The sequence below is a fragment of the Oryzias melastigma genome, linkage group LG9, assembly GCF_002922805.2.
Source record: "Oryzias melastigma strain HK-1 linkage group LG9, ASM292280v2, whole genome shotgun sequence".
NCBI classification, from domain to species: Eukaryota; Metazoa; Chordata; class Actinopteri; order Beloniformes; family Adrianichthyidae; genus Oryzias; species Oryzias melastigma.
This window is the reverse complement of record NC_050520.1, coordinates 22,789,570-22,808,318: the sequence shown is the minus strand read 5'-3', so window position 1 is coordinate 22,808,318 and position 18,749 is coordinate 22,789,570. Positions and strand designations below refer to the sequence as shown.

The window sequence follows — 18,749 nt, the reverse complement described above, 5'->3', positions numbered from 1 at the left end:
TAGCTAAGAATTTCATTTAAGATTAGCTACAACATATAGCTGTCATGAACTTTATTTCTATTCCTCCATTGTTTTAATTATGGATTTAATTTACATTATGAGTAAGTTAATACCTGTTACAGAGAAAATATAATGAAGGTGGGTAGCATTTGCATATAGTAAAATATTTTCCGTTAAAAATATAACAAGAAATACTTTTAAAGTTACCAAAATGTAAATCATTCAAAACTTCTTAAAAAAAAACAGTTCCACCTGCCTCCAAAACAAACAATATAACACATATTAGAGTCTAGCGCCACTCTCAGGTTATTAAAAACATACAGTTCTAAATAAATCGTGAGTGAAGGGAACACAAAATAATGATTATAGATAAAAATGCTTTTAATAATATTTTTTTTATAAATTTGTGTATAAAGAAAACCATTTTACAGTTTAATGTGCTCAGATGATAACTCAAGCCTTTAAATTCAGTTATTGATCAATAACAAATCTTTTATAAGTGCATTACTGCACTCTAGTGGTCAAAAACAGTATTTGTACATTTTTGAGTGCATTATTTTACAGAGAAAATATCCAGTGAGCACCAGTTCTGTGGGTAGAAATGCCTTGTTGATGTCAGAGTTTAGAGAAGAATGACTGGAGCTGATAAAGGTAAAAGGAACTAAAAAAAACCTTTGTTACAACTGAGGTCTGCAGAGGAGCATCACTGAATGTAAAACCCGTCCACCTTGAGGCAGATGGGTTACAGCAGCAGAAGTCCACATCAGGTGTCACTATTGTCAACTAAGAACAGGAAACCATGGCTACAATTTGCACAGGCTCAATAAAATTGGACAACAGAAGATTGGAAAAACGTTGTCTGGTTTGACGAGTCTGGATTTCTGCTCCGACGCTCGGATGGTAGGGTCAGAATTTGGCGTTAACAACATGATAGCAGGGATAAATCCTGCCTCGTAAGAACAGTTCATGCTGGTGATGGGGTTATGGTGTGGCACACTTTGGCGCCCCTAGTAGCAATTGATCATGCTTTCAATGCCACAGCCTACCTTAGTATTGTTGCTGACCTTGTTCATCCCTTTATGACCAGTGTACCTATTTTCTGATGGCTACTTCCAGCTAGGTTAACACACCATGTCATAAAGCTGGAATCGTCTCAGACTGGTTTCTTGAACATGACAATGAGTTCACTGGACTTAAATGGCCTCCACAGTCACCAGATCTCATCCCAATAAAGCACCTTTTTGATGTGGAAGTGGTTGGATGTGCAGCAAATATGTAATGATATCCTGTCAAAATGGACCAAACTCTCTGAGGAATGTTTCCAGTAGCTTGTTGGATCTATACCACCAAGGATTAAGGCAGTTCTGAAAGCAAAATGGGATCTGACCCGGTACTAGCAAGTAGAAAATAAGTGTATATTTAGTAAGAAGAAATTTGGGCTCATCTGTTTTCCCTTTTGCACCTAATTGACAGAAAAATCACATCAGGTGAGTTTAAGACATATATTCAAGAATAATTATATAAATGATGAGGTCAAGGAGAAGCCCAGTAAAAGCTAATTTTTTTAAATGTACTTTTTAAGACATGTCCATAAGTAGCACCCATTTATTTTAGGATTAGTCGAAGACATAATTTCAAAACATTTTATCATTAAATGGAACACTTTTGAAGACTTTTTAAACAACCAGTTTGGGACACTTTAATGCATCTTTTAAAGCATTCTCTAGGTATTTATGCCTAAAATAAATCTTTTTTTTTTTAATAATTAAAATGCAAACATCTTACCTTCTTTGCTCCAGGGAAGTGAATCTCTGGTGCTTTCCAAGTGCGGCTGATTTTCTCTCTCAGTTTGCGATCTTTTGAAATGATGAGGCACTTATCGACGTCCAGCTCTGGATAGATTACTTCAAGTCCACCACTTTAAAATAGATATGTATAGTAAAATGATTACAACGCGGTTTTGTAAGGGAATTTGAATGTAGCAAGGCCAAACACAATAAACAAAATAATAAAAAAAGAACTTTAAAATAATTTTGCAGTTATTTTGAAATCACAGCGCTCTTATGAAAAACTGTTGTGACTTACTGGCAGAAAAAAGGCTCCAAATAGTCTGGGGCGTCCTTAGATGTTTCCACCACGTGAAGCTCCACAATACAGAGGAGTGTTAGCAAAAAAGCTGCACAGATCTAAATGAAAGTAACATTAATGTTATTATTGTACTTCATTTGATCTGCAGTAATCAAATCATATTAATTTATATAATAGATTCAATCAAGCTTTATTTATAAAAGTGCTTCTCATACTGTGGGCCACTCGAAGCGCTTTACATTTAGAAATAAAACATACACAATAAAAGCCCAACCAGCCCTTCACCCTCCCCTTCTCTCCTTTAACACATACACTCATGACCCCACGCACACAATAAATACTTGAAACACACACAGAAAATAAAAATAATAATTTCCAAAGGAATCATAAAATAAACTTAAGGCTTGGCTCTGTTGTGAGGAAACGGTATTGGGGATTCTATCATAGCCGGAGCCAGCTCGGCCACAGGAACATCGTCACAGTGCCCACCCAGACTGGGACAGCAACGGAGTCCACACCACAGCCGGAAGGCTGCAGTGCAGAACTCCAGCCACCCCAGCAAGGGAGAAAACCATGGCAACGACCCCAGACTAAGCCAGCAAACCCTGGCACAAAAGATCCTCCCAGGAAACACTGAGGTTAAAATCATAGTAAGATAATGTAATTAAATACATAAAATGTAATTAATAACATAACATTGAAATTGAGATCCAATGCATAAAACATTAAATGAAGATCAACTAAAAGCAAAATTGAAAAGGTGTGTCTTGAGCTTCTTCTTAAAAACCTCTACGGGCTATGAGGCTCTCCGGCAGACTGTTCCAGAGGCGAGGACCGTAGTGGCAGAACAACACCTCACCATGGCCCTCACCTTAAGAACAACTCAAAGGCCAGTGCCAGAAGACCTCAGGGTCCAAGAGGGTTTAAGATCACTTAAATAAGAAGGCCCAAGACCGTTAAAACATTTATAAACCATTAAAAGAATCTTATTAGAAGTGGCTGGTTGAAAATGAAGTTACTGAAACTGCTATAAAATTCTTTTTTTTCTATTCCCTGAAATGTCAAACCAAACATAAAAATCATTTTAAAACACATTTCTTTTTGCATAACCCTACTTTGTGGGGATTTCTTCCAGTACTCCACCTTCAACCTGTGCAAATCTGTGCATTTTAAGTTGGCTGAAAATGTTTAATGGTCCACAGAATTATATTGATTATTGTCAGAGATGAACCTGTTTGTCATAACGGCACAGATAGACTGCTATGACCTAGAGCAGTATGGGTAAACAGAAAGTGGCTTTAAAAGATGATGGTTGGATGAAAGCTTCCATTTACTACTTAAGGGTTTGATAGGCTAATGTAGGGTTTAGATTCCAATATGGCAATTTAGGATAACTTTTTGTCATGCTATAGTATCATATATCCATAAAATACAAGCTTATGTCGCAAATTCTAAACACAAATGTGATGTCAAGGGTTTGTCAAACTAGTAAATGACAGATCTGCTATGATTTTTAATGAAAAACTACTGGCTTTGCATCATTTTAGCTTCCATGGATACGCATGAATAGACGAAGCAAAGCCATGAAAGAAAGACAAAAAAACTCCTTACTACCTAGAATCCCTTCAGATTGTTTGGAAAGTCTTAAATAAGGTTTGACTGCATATCATAGGTCTTTATCGATCTCTTTATAATTATGAATGAGAATAAAGACGTGTGTTTGGTTGATTATTTCTTCATGTTACCAAGGTTTCATGGCTTTTTTTTTTAACCAATAAGAAAGCCAATTCATTTCCAATGGTGCCAGATTTGGAAGGAACATGGATTTGTGGGATGAGCAGCAGAGCTGAGTATTTGGCGTCCACCCTTGAATAATATAACAGTGTCTCCACATCCCATCAGTGCTCAACAGAGTGGAGAACCAAAACTGCTGGCAGGACATTCCCTCCTCTACACTCGCAGATTCAGGAGCTAGTCTCCAATAAACCCCATTACAGGGGAGTGTGCATTGTCATTTTGGAGGATTGAGTTTGGGTGGTGAAAATATTAGACTGCTTTTGGTTGCAGAATCTGATCTAGATACTGCTTTGCATTGATGCTGGCTGAGTGCAGTTCTTCCAGGATGTCCAGGCAAAGAGCTGTTGGCTATAATGTCCTGCAAACTTCAACTGAAAATCTGTGCAAGACAGAAGGCAGTACCTAAATGCTGGCAAGGTGAGGGAACTGTCTTTTTGGGTCCACATCGGAGACACCAAAGTCTGGCATCACCAAATTGTTATTATTTAATAACTATATTATATTTAATAACTATCTTTGGTGTGTATCTATTTAAATGTGTGTGATTTTGTGTTTGTTGTGTTGTTCTGTGTTTTGGACTCCCTTGAAAATGAGATGCACCTAAAGGGGCATTCCATTAATAAACTATATGAGGGTACCAAAAGCTCAGAAAAGGGGTTTGATATTGACAGACCCATACTTAACTTTGCTAAACGGAATGTATTCTTTGCAAATGTAGTATTATTTAAAAGCGAAGAAAACAGGCTTTATCTGTCTATCTATCTATCTATCTATCTATCTATCTATCTATCTATCTATCTATCTATCTATCTATCTATCTATCTATCTATCTATCTAAAAAAAAGAAGTAGTGCCATGCGCATTGATTTTTTTTCACTCAGCTGTGTATTCACCTCACGCGCAAGGACACAGCAGTGCTTCTATTTTTAACTTTAGCTTCTTTTAAGACTGCCTCGTTACTTTCATTTTTTTATTATTAACACGTTTAATTTAACCTATAATTTAACTTCTGGTGATATTACCAAACATTACTCCGAATTTGCTCTTACTACTTTTTCATAAATTGTATGTTTCGCATTTGTTACGTCACTTCCGTAGCTTCGTAAAGTCTAGCTTAAAGTGAAAAATGCATAATAAAAGAGAATGTTGGCAGCTGTGTAATTGTATTCTCGCGTTTACCATCTTTGACAGGTCGTTCAGGGGCAGGTTTCCTCCTCCGGATCTCCAGCTGCTGCAGTCGAGTCGGCAGTTGGAACAGGCCGCTGACGTCACACGCAACAGGTGAGCGCAAGCTCCGCCAAAAAAACAAATACGTAAATAAAAAATGGAGGGAAAAAACAACTCAAATGTTATAGTTTGCTTTGTTTATTTAGTAAATATTATTTACATGTTTTGAACAATACATGCTACAGAATTTTAGGTTTACAGCTGCAAAATCATAAAAACAGCTTTTGAGAAAAAAAAAAATACCTGGAGACTACTGAAAAACTAACCAGGTTTCAAACACTGAAAAAACATTCAAGTTTTTCTTTTTTTATTACTATTATTTAACTGTTGTTGGTGTAGATTTTTTAAATTGATTTCAATCGTGTTTAGAAAAGGCCTCTTTAAACTATGTAGTTGTGATTGTGCAGCATGTATTCTTATGATCTTGGTGCTGCTAAAACTTGCTTTGGTTTGTGCTTCTCTGCAGCGGTGATAGCACCTAAACACACAGGAAAGGGCCCCACATACAGCTTCTCTGTACTTTATGATCTAATCCTTTTTGTCTTACCTGAATTTCAGTTTAATTATCTAACAATATCGCAATGCAGTTTCATACAATTTGAAGAGAACATCGTGCTACAAAGCAGTGCAAGTTTGTTGTTTTCAAAGTCAAACATTTGAATATGCTTTGTACAAAACTGTCTATGTTATGCAATAGATTGTGTAAGTTGCTACGCCAGCTGTGATTTGCAGAGGTCACCATATATATTTACATATTTGATGTAGAATCTTAACTCATGATACACATATTGTGTCAGCCTTTCTCTTGGAGCTGAATCTTGTTGAAGAAGCGTTAAATAATGATATGAATTTAAAGTCCCTGCACTCATTTTATGTTCAATATTTGATAATGTCTTTGTTCTAGTCTAATAAGACCTTACTGATTAGTTGAATTAATGGATGCTGGTAGTAAAATGCACATAAAGCCTACACACATCTGAAACTAAAGCACACACATCCAACTCCTCAAATGACAAACCAACACACTGCTTTACAACCAAAACACAGATTGTGCACAGTTACATTACAGCCTGAACAGCACCATGGCAGCTGAAGATGTGGCAAATAAACATGGTCGCACTACTTTACATTCAATACCACATTATACCTTACACTGTACATTAAGGCATGGGGTGTTGTCAATGCAAACACATCAACAGAAGGATCGCTGAGAAATGAATGTATGTTTGTGAACCTTACAGCAGAACAATATAGATCATTTTATCGACACGGTTTTACACTAAATCGTGACATGGACATTACTCAAATGGAACATTCAGAATTTCTGGTACTGCAAAACAAAGCACAATGTTTTGCAGGATAAATCTTCCAACGACTGAACTGATGTGATTAACTTTCAGAAAGATTTGAAGGTTTCAACACTAAGAATTAAAGTAAACTTCATTTCCAAGGTAAGCAATACCATTATTTTACCTCTTACCTGTTGTATAACAATATTTTTAGAATTCCTATTAATTTATGTTTTTTCTTGGGTGATAATCAACCATCCCTGTGAACTGATTTGCTCCAATTTTACACAATAGTTGGGTTCTGTTTGATGAGCAAGATGAAAAAGAACAACCCATCCCTTATAGAAACAAAAGAAGCTTTCCCATAATGAATGTGGTATAAGCAAACACTGCACTCAGGATTTACAGGTATGCTAACAGCAGCATGTTTTATAGATGACGCACACATCTCTATATCATTTTTGTCCACATATTTCTACTGTACTTTGCACTGTTAAGCTATTTCACTAATTATCGCCCGTGAAAGTGAATCGCCTCACTATATGCATGAGAGACATGGCCGGAGGTCAATGCATGTTTCAGTTACTTTCAGTCATTTGCGGCTGCGCAGCAAAGAAGCACAGGTCAAATAAGTATACAGTCAGCATTACTCAGTAAGAAAAAAGGAATCTGCTCACTGCCTGCAGTGCACAGTATTCTGTAACAGCACATTAAAATGATGCATGTCATCAGCTGATATTGAATACAATTTACAATACTGCATGTTCACACTGCAAACTATAGCTTCTGATACAACATATTCTGAAAACCATTTCACAATCAAGTAAAATCATCAGACAACATACAATTTGATGTATGGAAAATATAAAAAGAAAAAAGTGCTTTGATATGAGTTGCTGTTTTTTTTTTTCATATTCCTCTGTCCCCTTTTTATACCCATCAAACAAGTTGCACAGAAGCGACTCAAACTTTTTTGAATGACTCATGTCAACATCTGGAGTCAAGCAAATGCTTCAAGTGTGTAAAATATTGACAAACCTCATCTTGATGTGAGGAAGCTTCCATATGTAAAACAAACAAGTAAGGGAACTCTGTAATTAGCTAGGGTAAATCTTTAAAAACTTATCAATCTCAGCAAGACAGATTGAGGTAACACATGAAAAAATATTAAAATAACTTCTTTAACTAAAAATAAAATCAAATTTGTGAAACCAATTCGTTGTTATCATTTGAAACATAACAAAATAATTGTAAAATATGTACGATAGAAAGTTACATTAAGCAAGACATACATAGTGGTTTGTTTTTGTTTGCATCGTACAGAAAACCTTTTTTTTTCTTTGATTTAGGATCTCTTGAAAAAGAGCAAACTTAACACATTCATGTAAACTAAAGCCCTTTCATCACAAGAGGTCATAAATCACAAGATCACAATATATAAATGCAGTGCATCCGGACTTATACCACTTTTAGTTTTGAAAGTTATACACATAAAAATGCCAAAACAGAAGAAAAACAATAATACATTTTCCATTGTTTCAATTAGGATGAGTGATTAGAATAAGCAACTTCAGTAATGGTTTCTGAACATATTGTTACATCCTGTTTGAGAGATCATATCATCTGGAAGATTGTGCAAACACTTAAGGGCAAAGTGTTGTATCTCTGAGACTGTAGGTTCTGTGTTGAACTGCTGGTTGTTGCAGCTGGTAAGCAGCACTTGGTTCTTAGTTGAGGTTAACTGACGATGAGGTGAAATTTCTATCTTTCCATGACACTGTTCTTAAAACTCAAAACTCAACTTAAGTATATCTAAAGCTGAAACTCTACATTTACCAAAAAAATCACTACTTTTATCAGGACCTCACAACATTGGGAGCATTGTTTGCAGCAGTAGAAGCAGAGTGCCTGACCATTTGAGTGTTCCAAGCAAGCAGAGGTTATCTTTTATGATATTTTTAATGACTTGTACACAGTATTTTCCAGACTGCATCCACCCTTACCACTTGATTAGATGATAGCTGAAGAGCCTGAAGGAGAGTTTGAGTTTGGGGAAGAGGGAAGGTTCCAGAAGAGCCACTTGCGTTTACATTGCCTTCTCTGGTACATATAGTCCTCCTTGTCCCGCTCTTTGCGAGCCCTTTGGTAGTGGTCATCTTCTTTCAAGTACCAAACAGGTGGCCAGCGATGTTTCTCAAAGTACTCTTGGTTCTCTGGAGAAAAACCAAAACATCAAAGATAAAAATCAGTAATTTTAAAGTCCTTGACTATATATAATTTAGCCATCTTTGAGAGGGAAATTTGAACCAGGGCTGCATATGGCCAAAAGGGCGGACTTTGAACATGCTTGTTCTATACAAACTTTATGTTAGAACGTTCAACCTTAATGACCGGATACAGAGTGCTGACGGATCACAAATGCATTACCTGGAGATTTGGCTTTCATATCTCGGGGAAATTTGCGGCAGACGCTGTTGTAGTTGGTGCAGATGTGATGCAGACACCATCCTGCTAGCTGATAGGCCCCATGGAACTGTCATAACACAAACATTTAAGTGTATTCTTTTTTAGATTCAAATTGATTGCACTCAGGGAAACTGTTCATTCTTCACAATTGTTATCAAATAAATTGTCCTACATGTCCAATGTCCAAAGATTCTTTCTTTCATCTTCTTAGCTACTTGTCCCTTTCAGGGTCGCAGGGGGTGCCAGAGCCTAACCCGGCTACTGATGGGCGAGGGCAGGACACACCCTGGACAGGTCACCAGTCTGTCGCAGGGCCTCAATCACACACCCATACACAATTTAGAGTATCCAGTTAACCTATGAAGCATGTTTTTGGATGGTGGGAGGAAGCTGGAGTCCCCGGAGGAAACCCACACATGCATGGGGAGAACATGCAAACTCCACACAGAAAGGTCCCCAGTTGGTCATTCTATTTCAAGACGACTTGAACCGGGGTCTTGTACTAAATCTTGTACTAAAGATTGTACTAAACAATATAAGATGAATCTTATTTACCTGGGCAACATCCAGGTACACTAACACATCTCCATCAATGTCTGTCCCCATCATTGCTGCCTCTGTCAATACTGTTACAGTGTAGAGCTCTGAAAAACACAAAAGATTACTAATAAGTTAAACACTAAGTTTTAGGTAGAACAAACCCTGACTTGGCTTTTTCATAATTTAAACATGAAATACCTGTGAGTGCAACCAGGTGGGGGAGGCAAAGACGATTGGCGAGAACAATGAGTTCCATTGCATCCAGATCAGACCGTGAACAAAACCTCCCGGTGTAGAGATATTCCAGCACAGCTCTCATACAGCTGCGAGTTGTGTTGGGAAACAGCACCTTAGAGATAAGAGCACAGCACATGAAAATGACTTCAGAGCTCAGAGCTGTTCTTTCTACATTTAAAAAGTAGACAAGAGGTTTTTAGCAAATGTTCCTTTCAGGGAAAGTATAAATCTTTGTAAAATATAGCAGTTCTTACAAAGACAGCTACTCTCTCCATAAAGGTTTTATATACATAATCTAAAATAAGATTTTTTTATCCAAGTGTAGTGAAAAAAAATGAATCACAATAAAAAACAATGATATCTTCATAGTGATAAATGCTTTCTACCCCTTTTATATTTATTATTTGTTAAGAGTCCAAGAAAAATAACTGGACCTGAATCTTTCTTCATTATGCTTTAACTAGCTCTGCAATAACTTAAAAAAATGTTTCTTCTGCCATGACCAACACCTGAGACCAGTCACATAAATGTGCAACACACTTTCAGTAAAATGCGTACATATTCCACGACTTTGCACTCTGAAATATCGTGTATAATATACGCCAAACACGCTTTTTGCGTGCATATGATACGCAATGGTACAATATAGGTTGCGCCGGCGTACAATATACACGACTTTTTAGGTTTCGTTTTGATTACGTGGTCAGAAATCCTCCGGCTCTTTTCAAAATGACGTCGTTCCTGGTTAAGGTTAGGATTACGGTTATGGTTAGGGTTAGAAAAGCAAATTGTTCGTTTGTGGGGTTGTCTGTGATGCTCACGCTTTCACCAGGGGACGTGTCAATCGTGGAAAACACATTTTAACACGTTTAGGACCGCGCGTATTATATGCACGCAAAAACCGGTTTTGGCGTATATTATACATGGTATTTCCCAAATCGTGGCATATGTACGCATTTTACTGAGACTGGGCTGAAATGTGTGACATGGCTCTGTGACCTTGAAGGGCATGTGACAAAAGTGCCATCTCCTGGTCAAGAGTTAAGAAGTTGCAGATCCTACAAAAGCTAATTAGAATTAATAGAGAAAAACACAATTTCCTTTTTCAGAAATTTTCAGTATTCTAAATGTTGACCTTTGAAGGTAATTTAACTTTTGATCATTTAAAATTAAGATAGCATGAAGCTATATTGCATGGTGTATTACTATTATGAAACAAAAACAAAAGGGATGGTTTAATAAAATGTGTTATTTTGGAGGAAACTGTATGCTTCATTCTCTGGAAATCAAAATACATCTTCGGTCTTTATTTTGCTCTGAGTTAGACTTACCTCTTTGGTGCTACTCTCCACAAAAGGCCCGCCAAACATAGCTGCCATCCAGTCACAACTAGAGATGAGTAGAGGCTTGTGGGCCATGATTGTCCCATCATCAAGCTTGAATACTACATCTGCAACATCAAAGTGAACTTAAAATATCAAGCAGATTTATAATTTCTCTATCCAAAGGAAGACGGAAAAATAGTTGTAAATTTTCACTGACCAGAAAATGTGCCTTTAGCCAAACATTCTTTAACTCTGTTAGTGCGGCGCACATGGAAGGCTTTGGTGATTTCTTGGTTCATGAAGGCTTCGTTGTTAAGTATGTTTGCCACCATCATCCGCAGATCAAAAACTTCCAAAAGCTCAGCAATGTGTGCAATTTGCATCAGCTCTTTTTCATTCTCATCCAGCTGACCAGTATACAGGTAGCGAAGTACTGCTCGAAATGGTCCCGGCTGCATGGACTGGTCCATATGCACCACTGTCATGAGCCTGGGGCTGTATGTCACAGGATCATCCACTAGCTCCTCCTGGATGCTGACGAAGGCTCGACTCCATGAGGAAAGTAGCCGTCCCCGTCTGCCTCCCTCTGAATCTTTCAAGGTCCCATCACTGGTGCAAGCCCTAAGGTTGGCCCTGTCTCCATCGTCGTTGCTCTCACAAACATCAAAGCTAGCAGCACGCATAAGCAGTTCTCTACCAGAGGGAGGACCGCGGGGGGGCTTTTCAGTCTCTTCATTCTGTGTGTCCATAATAAAGAGGTCATAGAACTTTGAGGAAGATGTTGCCAAATATATCTTGTGTGCAAAAATTTTCTGTCGCTCTTGCAGCACCAGGATGACATCAGCACAGTGTGGGTCCTCAAGAAGACCAACTGGATGCTCCTCTGTGGTGGATGGGGGAGGGGGCACAGTGATTATAGGAGGGGGTGGTTTTGGAGGCAGGAAGGGCGCTTGAAGGAGAGGCCGCTGAACATTTCTGAGGTGAGATTTCCAAAACTGCAAATGTCGCCGTGAGATGAGCGCAGCTCGGATAGCATTATCAAAGACGTCCTTGACTCCAAACTGAGCTACAACACTAGTTTCATAATACGGTACACCCAGCTCTTTGGCCACCTCACGGCCTCTCTCTGGAGGAAGGATCTCATTCGATTTTATGGGTCTGTAAAAAAGAGGAAACTGTCAAAGTCAGGTTTTTATACAAAAATGATAAATAAAAAATCACTTACTTAGCTTTAAAAATACAATAGCTGCACTGATGTGAAACAAACAAATCTGAGTACCTGGCCAAAGGTCTCCGTGCCCTGTTCACTGCCTCCAAGTCCGCATAGCGCAGATCCAGCTGACAGCCGACTAGGATGACAGGTGCACGTGGGCAAAAGTGTTTGATCTCGGGGTACCACATGGTCTTGACGTGGTACAAGGAGTTGGGATTGGCGATTGAGAAGCATAGTACCACAACATCAGACCTGGTAAGAATCTACAAGTTAGTTTAATTTATTCTGCATAAAAGCACTGACTCATACAGATAATTACCTGCCGTATGCAAAACGCCGGTCCTTGTGATGGTCCCCAAAAGTATCCCAGAGCCGGAGAGAAACACTAACATCGTCCACTACGTCTCTGGAGCGCTCTAATACCTAAATACAGAGATAAATCAGCCACCAGTTTCTGTCCAGTAAACAACTCAACAACTGCATGCAAGTAATCTTCTTAAAATGTAAAGCTCTTGTACTTACCTCTTGGCATACTCTGTACTGGTCAATTGCCCAGACTGTGGGCACATGTGTCGCGAGTAATTGGTACTGAGTTAGAGTTGCATTGCACGCCCTGGCACAGATAAGACGGGTCTTCCCAACTGCATTGTCTCCAACCACTACACACTTGATAGTTTCAACGTTTGGCCTCTCATAGTCCATATCAGAATCTGTCAACTGGGACCTGCATAGATGATGAAATTGCACGGAAAGTTGCCATTAGATAGAGGTCTCACAAAACTGTAGGACAGCACACATACACACACAATTTCTCATTCACACTGCGTCTTCTGCTACTGCAGCTTCAATGAACAGTGTTGTGACCTTCCTGCGTTCATTCACAAATTCCTCACCGTGTTTCTTTAAAGTGACCCACAAACAACTCCATAGCCCTAAATAGAAAAAATAATGTGGATTGCTAGTTAAAAGAAAAACTAAAGCAAACCTAAATATTAATTGGACAAGAAAGATATTAAGCAAATAAAACACATAAAATTAAGTGTCTGCGTCACTCTCCTTTTGATGACTGACACATGTGGACACAATCCTAGTTATTTATGACAATAGCCTTTTCAGGAATGCATGAATAAGTATACAATTTCCTGCTCTAAGAGTTTATTATGATTAACCTCAACCATCTCAGCCGAATACATCCAACATGCTGGCTGACACATTTTCCCTGTGATGCGGAGGCAAGGAAAAAGTAATAAGCTTATTCTTGACTCTTGTGAAAAAAAAGAGAAACATAAAAACATCCAAACTGGTTTCCAAGGAAACAGCAATATGTGTTATAATGCAAGAGCCCAAAATGTAAAAGAGATGGTACATTTTAACAGTCAAAGTCTGACTTATTGTGCACTTAAACATCCTTTTAGTTAAGTATCCTCATGATAGCTTACATGACACCATGGTAGGGTTTTTTCCATTTATATTTTGTAAATCAAAAACAGATTTTATTCAAACAGATTAGAAAATAAAATATATATATTAAAAAAACATCCCAAATCAATACCTTTGGTGACTGACACTAATTAGAATAAATGAATAGAACAAGAATAGACCGAATGAATTTAGTGATGCTATGACTGACCTGTTATGGGTTAACAGCTGGTGTTTTTGAATGAATGTCTTACGCTGTCATTCATAAAAATCTGCTTTTCTTGACCACGCACGCGATCTACTGTCTTTAGCTTGCCTCCCATTTCTTGAGGCTTTAACTGTCGGTGTGACCTTAATTGGACCTGCAGGACATTAACACCGCCTTAGTGTTGCTCATCTTTCGTGCCCTTCCTGACAAAGACTGCTGTACACTGCGCAAATCACGATTATATGCCTTCCTACCTGCACCCTCAAATCATCTACAGTTCTAAAAACGTTTGCATCCTCTGGCATCAGTCATTAGAAAGACAAAAAAAGTGAATTTCCTACCAAAACACCGAGCAGCCCCTCCACCAACGAGACACTAGTCATGAGGCTTTGCTGCATTACACGTTATGTAACGCCCCGTCAGTGACTCCTGAGCCTGTTTATCCGGCTCCGAGAGACTCCATCGCCATATAAACCGCCAGGGATTAGAAAACGGATCGATAGTCATGAACGCCGCCAGCCATCCTTACCGCAACATAAGGAAGTGCTGCACCGGGCTGCTCCATGAACGAGGTATAATGCAGCGCTCCATGGGACGAGGTTCGCACCTGACCGCCGGTCGCGTTTAGCTTCATCTTCGAGGCGAAGTTGAATCAGGATTTAAAACAGCCGGTCGAGAGCAGATGCTGGGAGGAAATGTCCTTTAGATCAGAGCGATGGGCGCGACGGAGGAGGCTGGCTTTACGTGTGCGGCTGTGCTGCAGAGAGTCAGCCCGGACCGTCATGGAGCCATCTCCACTTACTGTAAGGCCTTAGCTAATAATAGGCAGGCAGGCGCACAGCCACAGAGAGAGGGAGGGAGGGAGGAAAACATTCATTACAAAACACTGATCCACTTTGAAGTGGCTCAAATCTCAGTCCACTGCCCGGAAGAAGCCCCGATTCCCACCGAACACTCTCATCATTATGTGCTTTTCTCAATTGACACTATGGAAACTCACCATGACTATAACAACATCTTTATTGATTGTTATCCATTCAACTGATAAAAACATCGTCAGCCAGAAGGATCCAGGGCTTTTCATAGAAGCAAGGAGTGAGAAGATGCGGGGGGGTAATTTTATGCAGAGCCAACACATAAGAAGAGTTAAGTTTGGTGAAAGTGTAATTGTAAAATACAGAACTTTGAGGTAAAAATAATGATAACTTTTTAAAGAGCAACCATTGACCGTATAAGAGAACTGGAGAGAGGGATTGTGACATCATCACCCATTGAAAAATACTTATTTTTGGTTCCAACCAAATGAAATCAGTTTAGTCGCCATTTTTCTGCAATGCAACAGCTGCCATTTGGAGCTAGACAAGCAGTGATTGGTCCCATTCGTTTTTAATTTTGAGTAAATGTTTTTATGGCAACTACTGTCACCAATCAGGAGTGAACGTGTTGGAAATCCACACCTGTTCCACTGAAAGTGGGCTTATGAGAATACATCAAACATTTTGAACTTTCAAGGAGGGGGCCAGCATGTTTATATTGAGGTATCTGATTGGCCAGTTTATAACTTGAATAACTAAATAATAAACTTAAAAAGGTACCAGATTAAGAATATTCTGACAAATAGAACAACGGGGTAATGACTGTTGATTTCTCTTTAGAAGTCTATAGGATTTTGGCTTCTTGGAGCCAGCAGGTAATGTGAGATGGGCAGGGTCACTCAGTCCAGTTTTCTTATACAGTTAATGAGAGCAAAACATTAATTATCCACCTTAAAAACATGAGAAACAAACAAAAGAAAACCTTTTTACTACAATCTAAAACTACATATTCAAGGGCCTATGTCATGAAAAATCAACTTTTTGAGCTTTTAAGTGTATTATTATGTTCATTCCTCACCATGAATAACTCAAATTGGTATACTGATCCATTCACACATTTCTCAGTATTCCTCTAAAAACCTGCACTCTGAATACCAGCCCCCCTCAACTCAAGAAAACAAGGTTAAGTCATATTAACCAGTCATTCTAAAATAGGGAGGTTACAGAATACTTCCCTACCTTCTACCTTCTCACCATATAAGCATCTTCTCAAAGCTGTATTGACACACACCTGACTTTGTAAGTTTTGACAAAACTGGATAATTTATTAGCCTTCTCGGTCATCATTCTGGAGTTATTCATGACTATTTCTGTTTGTTAAAAATGTTTTTGTGTTACAATGTTTCACCAGAAGCTTTTGATTGGAGCTTCAAAGTACCCTGATTTTTTTTATTGTGTATAATTAATGGGTTTGAGTTACATTTTGTCATTAAGTTAATTTATTCTAAATGAGATTATCTTATAATAGTAAAATAAGCTCATTTTAACCACTCTTGATGTGATACTAAAATAGGAGGAAGAGTTTGCTTTATCAAACCTTCAAATTGCACACCTCATATGACTGAGATGATGATGGTTAAATCTAGCGATACTGTTTATTGTAAGAATAAGTAAAAAAGCACATTTTTATCTTCTGCTGCAAAACAGTACCTCTTTAGAAGCACCTTTTTTAAATGATAAAATTTCATTAATAACTGCAAGTAAATCTGCTGAATCAGGAGGATCTGTTTTGACACAATTTTATTTTTAAAATGAACTTGTGTATGCTGCTGTCAGATCAAAATAGTGAAATAAATCAAAATTGATATATAGCCTTTTGAAAAATATGAAACCGTTATAACTTATCAATTGCAAACATTTAAAAGCTACACATTGCAAACAAACTGCCTGGTGGCCACAAAAACATAAAGGTGTATTTTTGTAAGCAGTGTGTGATTTTGCAGCTTTTACTTGGTTTTAATCGGTAAGAAACTGGACCAAATGGTTGCAGACTCCCAATTTAGCTGTTGTATTAATTACATAATTCAAAGTACACACACTCTTTATTCAAAGTGTAGATAGTGATCTCATTATCAACTCAGAGGGATAAGGCAGTATTTACAATGAATCCACATCATAATATCACCCTAACATCTTGGCCACAAATGTCAAATAAAGCTATAACTGCTATTTAAAAAAATATTTCTAACTCAATTATTGGTGAGAAATCTGAATTTGAATTACTATGATCCAGATCTCAGTTCATCAGTCCTCCTTGTGATTATTTCCAGGATTAAATGAATAAACTCCAGACTGGCATTTTAAAAGTGAATAAACATCAAAAGAGCCAGTTTTTTGAAATGAACTGATAAAGATTGGTCTCCCTCCAAAGAGCCATAAATCACATACACGTTTTTAAATCCCTTATTTAAATACACTGAGGGTAATTAAGTGAATAAAGGCAGCTACAGATGATCAACTTTAACTCAGTGAGACTGTTGAGGAAAACAGGTAATGACAAAAACATCACAAAATTCCAGGGGCAGAATCCTCACACATATATAAGCATGAACGTTTTGAACAAAGTAAAGAAAAAGTAAAAATAAATCACTTACAGATTACAAGTACTGACAGCCATTGGGAGACAGTGATGAACAGCCAATACAGTCGAGCAGAATTTGTTGCCAGCTTACTTCAGTTCGGTTTTGTGCACTACTCCAAGGAGGTCACAAGAGCCTTTCCTCAGAACAGCCTGGAATTTGCACATCTTACTGTTGTTCCAGTACCAGGGTAATCTGGGCACCACTGACCTTTGTACAGTAAGATTTATAACTCAGCACTACCAACGCTAATTTGAGCGTGCAAAGAATGAAAAAGCTCAGTTTGTTAAGCTTAATTTAACAATAAATTGTTTGTAAATGAATTGCTATTAAAATTTTGTACATAGAAAAAGCTAATTCAATTGTATTAAGTGATTTGTGTCACTTCCCCAAATAATGCAACCACAAAGAAGCTCAATCCAGTACTCTTGTGCTTTTTCCAAAGCTCCAGAAGGTTGTGTCAGGAAGGGCGTAGTCACAAATTCAAAAGCTAATTTTATGCAAATCATGGAGATGAACACATGTAGCCTCGAGGCTGCAATTGCAGCAAATAATGAGCTGAAATCTTACTAAAATTGTTTGGTTTCTTTGAAAGGAGTTGCAGTGATCATGTAGGTAAAAGGATGGAAAGGCTGAAGCTTCCAGGGAAAGTCAACAAGAACGACCAAAGAGGATATTTATGGGTGCAGTGATTTATTCATGAGTGTGATTGGTGTGAATGAGGAGGATGTGGAGAAGAGGGTAAGATGGAGGCAGATAATTCCTTGTAGCAAATCCCTTAAGGTAGCAGCCCAAAGACAAAGAAATAGAATAATTTTACCATGTGCATAAACTTTGAGGAGTTTTATGTTATTGATTTATGTCGTTCACTTTTCTGTATATTCCCTCAGCAAATCAGATTTTTCTGATCCGTACATTTGGTTTGGCAGAGAATTTTACACCGGATACCTTTCCTGGCGCAAGCCTGTATTTTATCCAGGGACTGACACAGGGAGACCCACACTAGAATAAGCTCATCATGCTCTCTGAGAAATGGTTTCCTGGTTTCCAGTCGCATTCAGCCAACTGAGCCATGGTGCATTAAAAAAAAAAAAAAAAAAATGCAGTAAAAACTGTATTCCACTAGATGGGGATACTGAACTAAATTTCCCTTTTTGCATATATGAAATAACTTTTGATTGACATTGATAAAGAGTGAAGTGAATAAGAAGACACAATTATTAGAAAATAAACTACAAAATCTGAACACCAGTTTAGGTGTTTCTTTCTTTGTGATACAGTTTACGAAAAAAACATTTTTTTAAATCATTACGCATATTAATCTGATGGGTATGAATATGAAACATACTCAAGAAATTCCCAATAAAAAGTTGTATTCCCGATTTGAATAGCTGGTAACAGATGAAGTCTTTAATTTGAGTTTTTAACATTCCTTGCAATTAATACACACACAAACAGACAATAAATCCAATAACCATATCTTCAA

General features: G+C 37.9%; 2 protein-coding genes across 4 annotated transcripts in view; both read right to left on the bottom strand.

Moving 5' to 3' along the window:
- The window catches only part of LOC112148405 (phosphatidylethanolamine-binding protein 4), a 65,216-nt gene extending 60,040 nt beyond the window's left edge, over nt 1–5,176 (bottom strand). The window contains exons 1-3 of the mRNA XM_024275506.1: nt 5,065–5,176; nt 2,086–2,186; nt 1,786–1,918 (exon numbers count right to left, since the gene is read on the bottom strand). Of these exons, the coding sequence (XP_024131274.1) occupies nt 1,786–1,918; nt 2,086–2,186; nt 5,065–5,067 (237 nt within the window). The 5' untranslated portion in view covers nt 5,068–5,176. The remainder of the gene's footprint in view (nt 1–1,785; nt 1,919–2,085; nt 2,187–5,064) is intronic.
- Nucleotides 5,177–5,234: 58 nt separating this feature from the next.
- On the bottom strand, nt 5,235–14,646 carry LOC112148408 (rho-related BTB domain-containing protein 2). 3 transcript variants are annotated; one of them, XM_024275507.2, is made up of 10 exons: nt 14,339–14,646; nt 12,705–12,906; nt 12,502–12,605; nt 12,249–12,434; nt 11,187–12,127; nt 10,976–11,094; nt 9,606–9,756; nt 9,423–9,511; nt 8,829–8,934; nt 5,235–8,614 (listed from the first exon to the last, which is right to left on the bottom strand). In XM_024275507.2, the coding sequence occupies exons 1-10, from the start codon at nt 14,398–14,400 to the stop codon at nt 8,412–8,414; spliced, it is 2,163 nt and encodes a 720-aa protein (XP_024131275.1). In that variant the 5' UTR covers nt 14,401–14,646; the 3' UTR covers nt 5,235–8,411. The 3 variants fall into 3 exon arrangements, with proteins under 3 accessions (XP_024131275.1, XP_024131276.1, XP_024131277.1); XM_024275508.2 differs by lacking the exon at nt 14,339–14,646 and adding an exon at nt 14,151–14,295; XM_024275509.2 differs by lacking the exon at nt 14,339–14,646 and adding an exon at nt 13,813–14,083.
- Between the last annotated feature and the right edge of the window lie 4,103 nt (nt 14,647–18,749).

Excerpts from the sequence above, each read along its gene's own strand:
- LOC112148408 (XM_024275507.2), bottom strand. The coding sequence starts at position 14,400 with ATGGAGCGCTGCATTATACCTCGTTCATGGAGCAGCCCGGTGCAGCAC. Across the intron at positions 11,095-11,186 it reads GGCTAAAGGCACATTTTCTG|ATGTAGTATTCAAGCTTGAT; the intron begins GTCAGTGAAAAT and ends TTGATGTTGCAG. Across the intron at positions 9,512-9,605 it reads CCACCTGGTTGCACTCACAG|AGCTCTACACTGTAACAGTA; the intron begins GTATTTCATGTT and ends TGTGTTTTTCAG.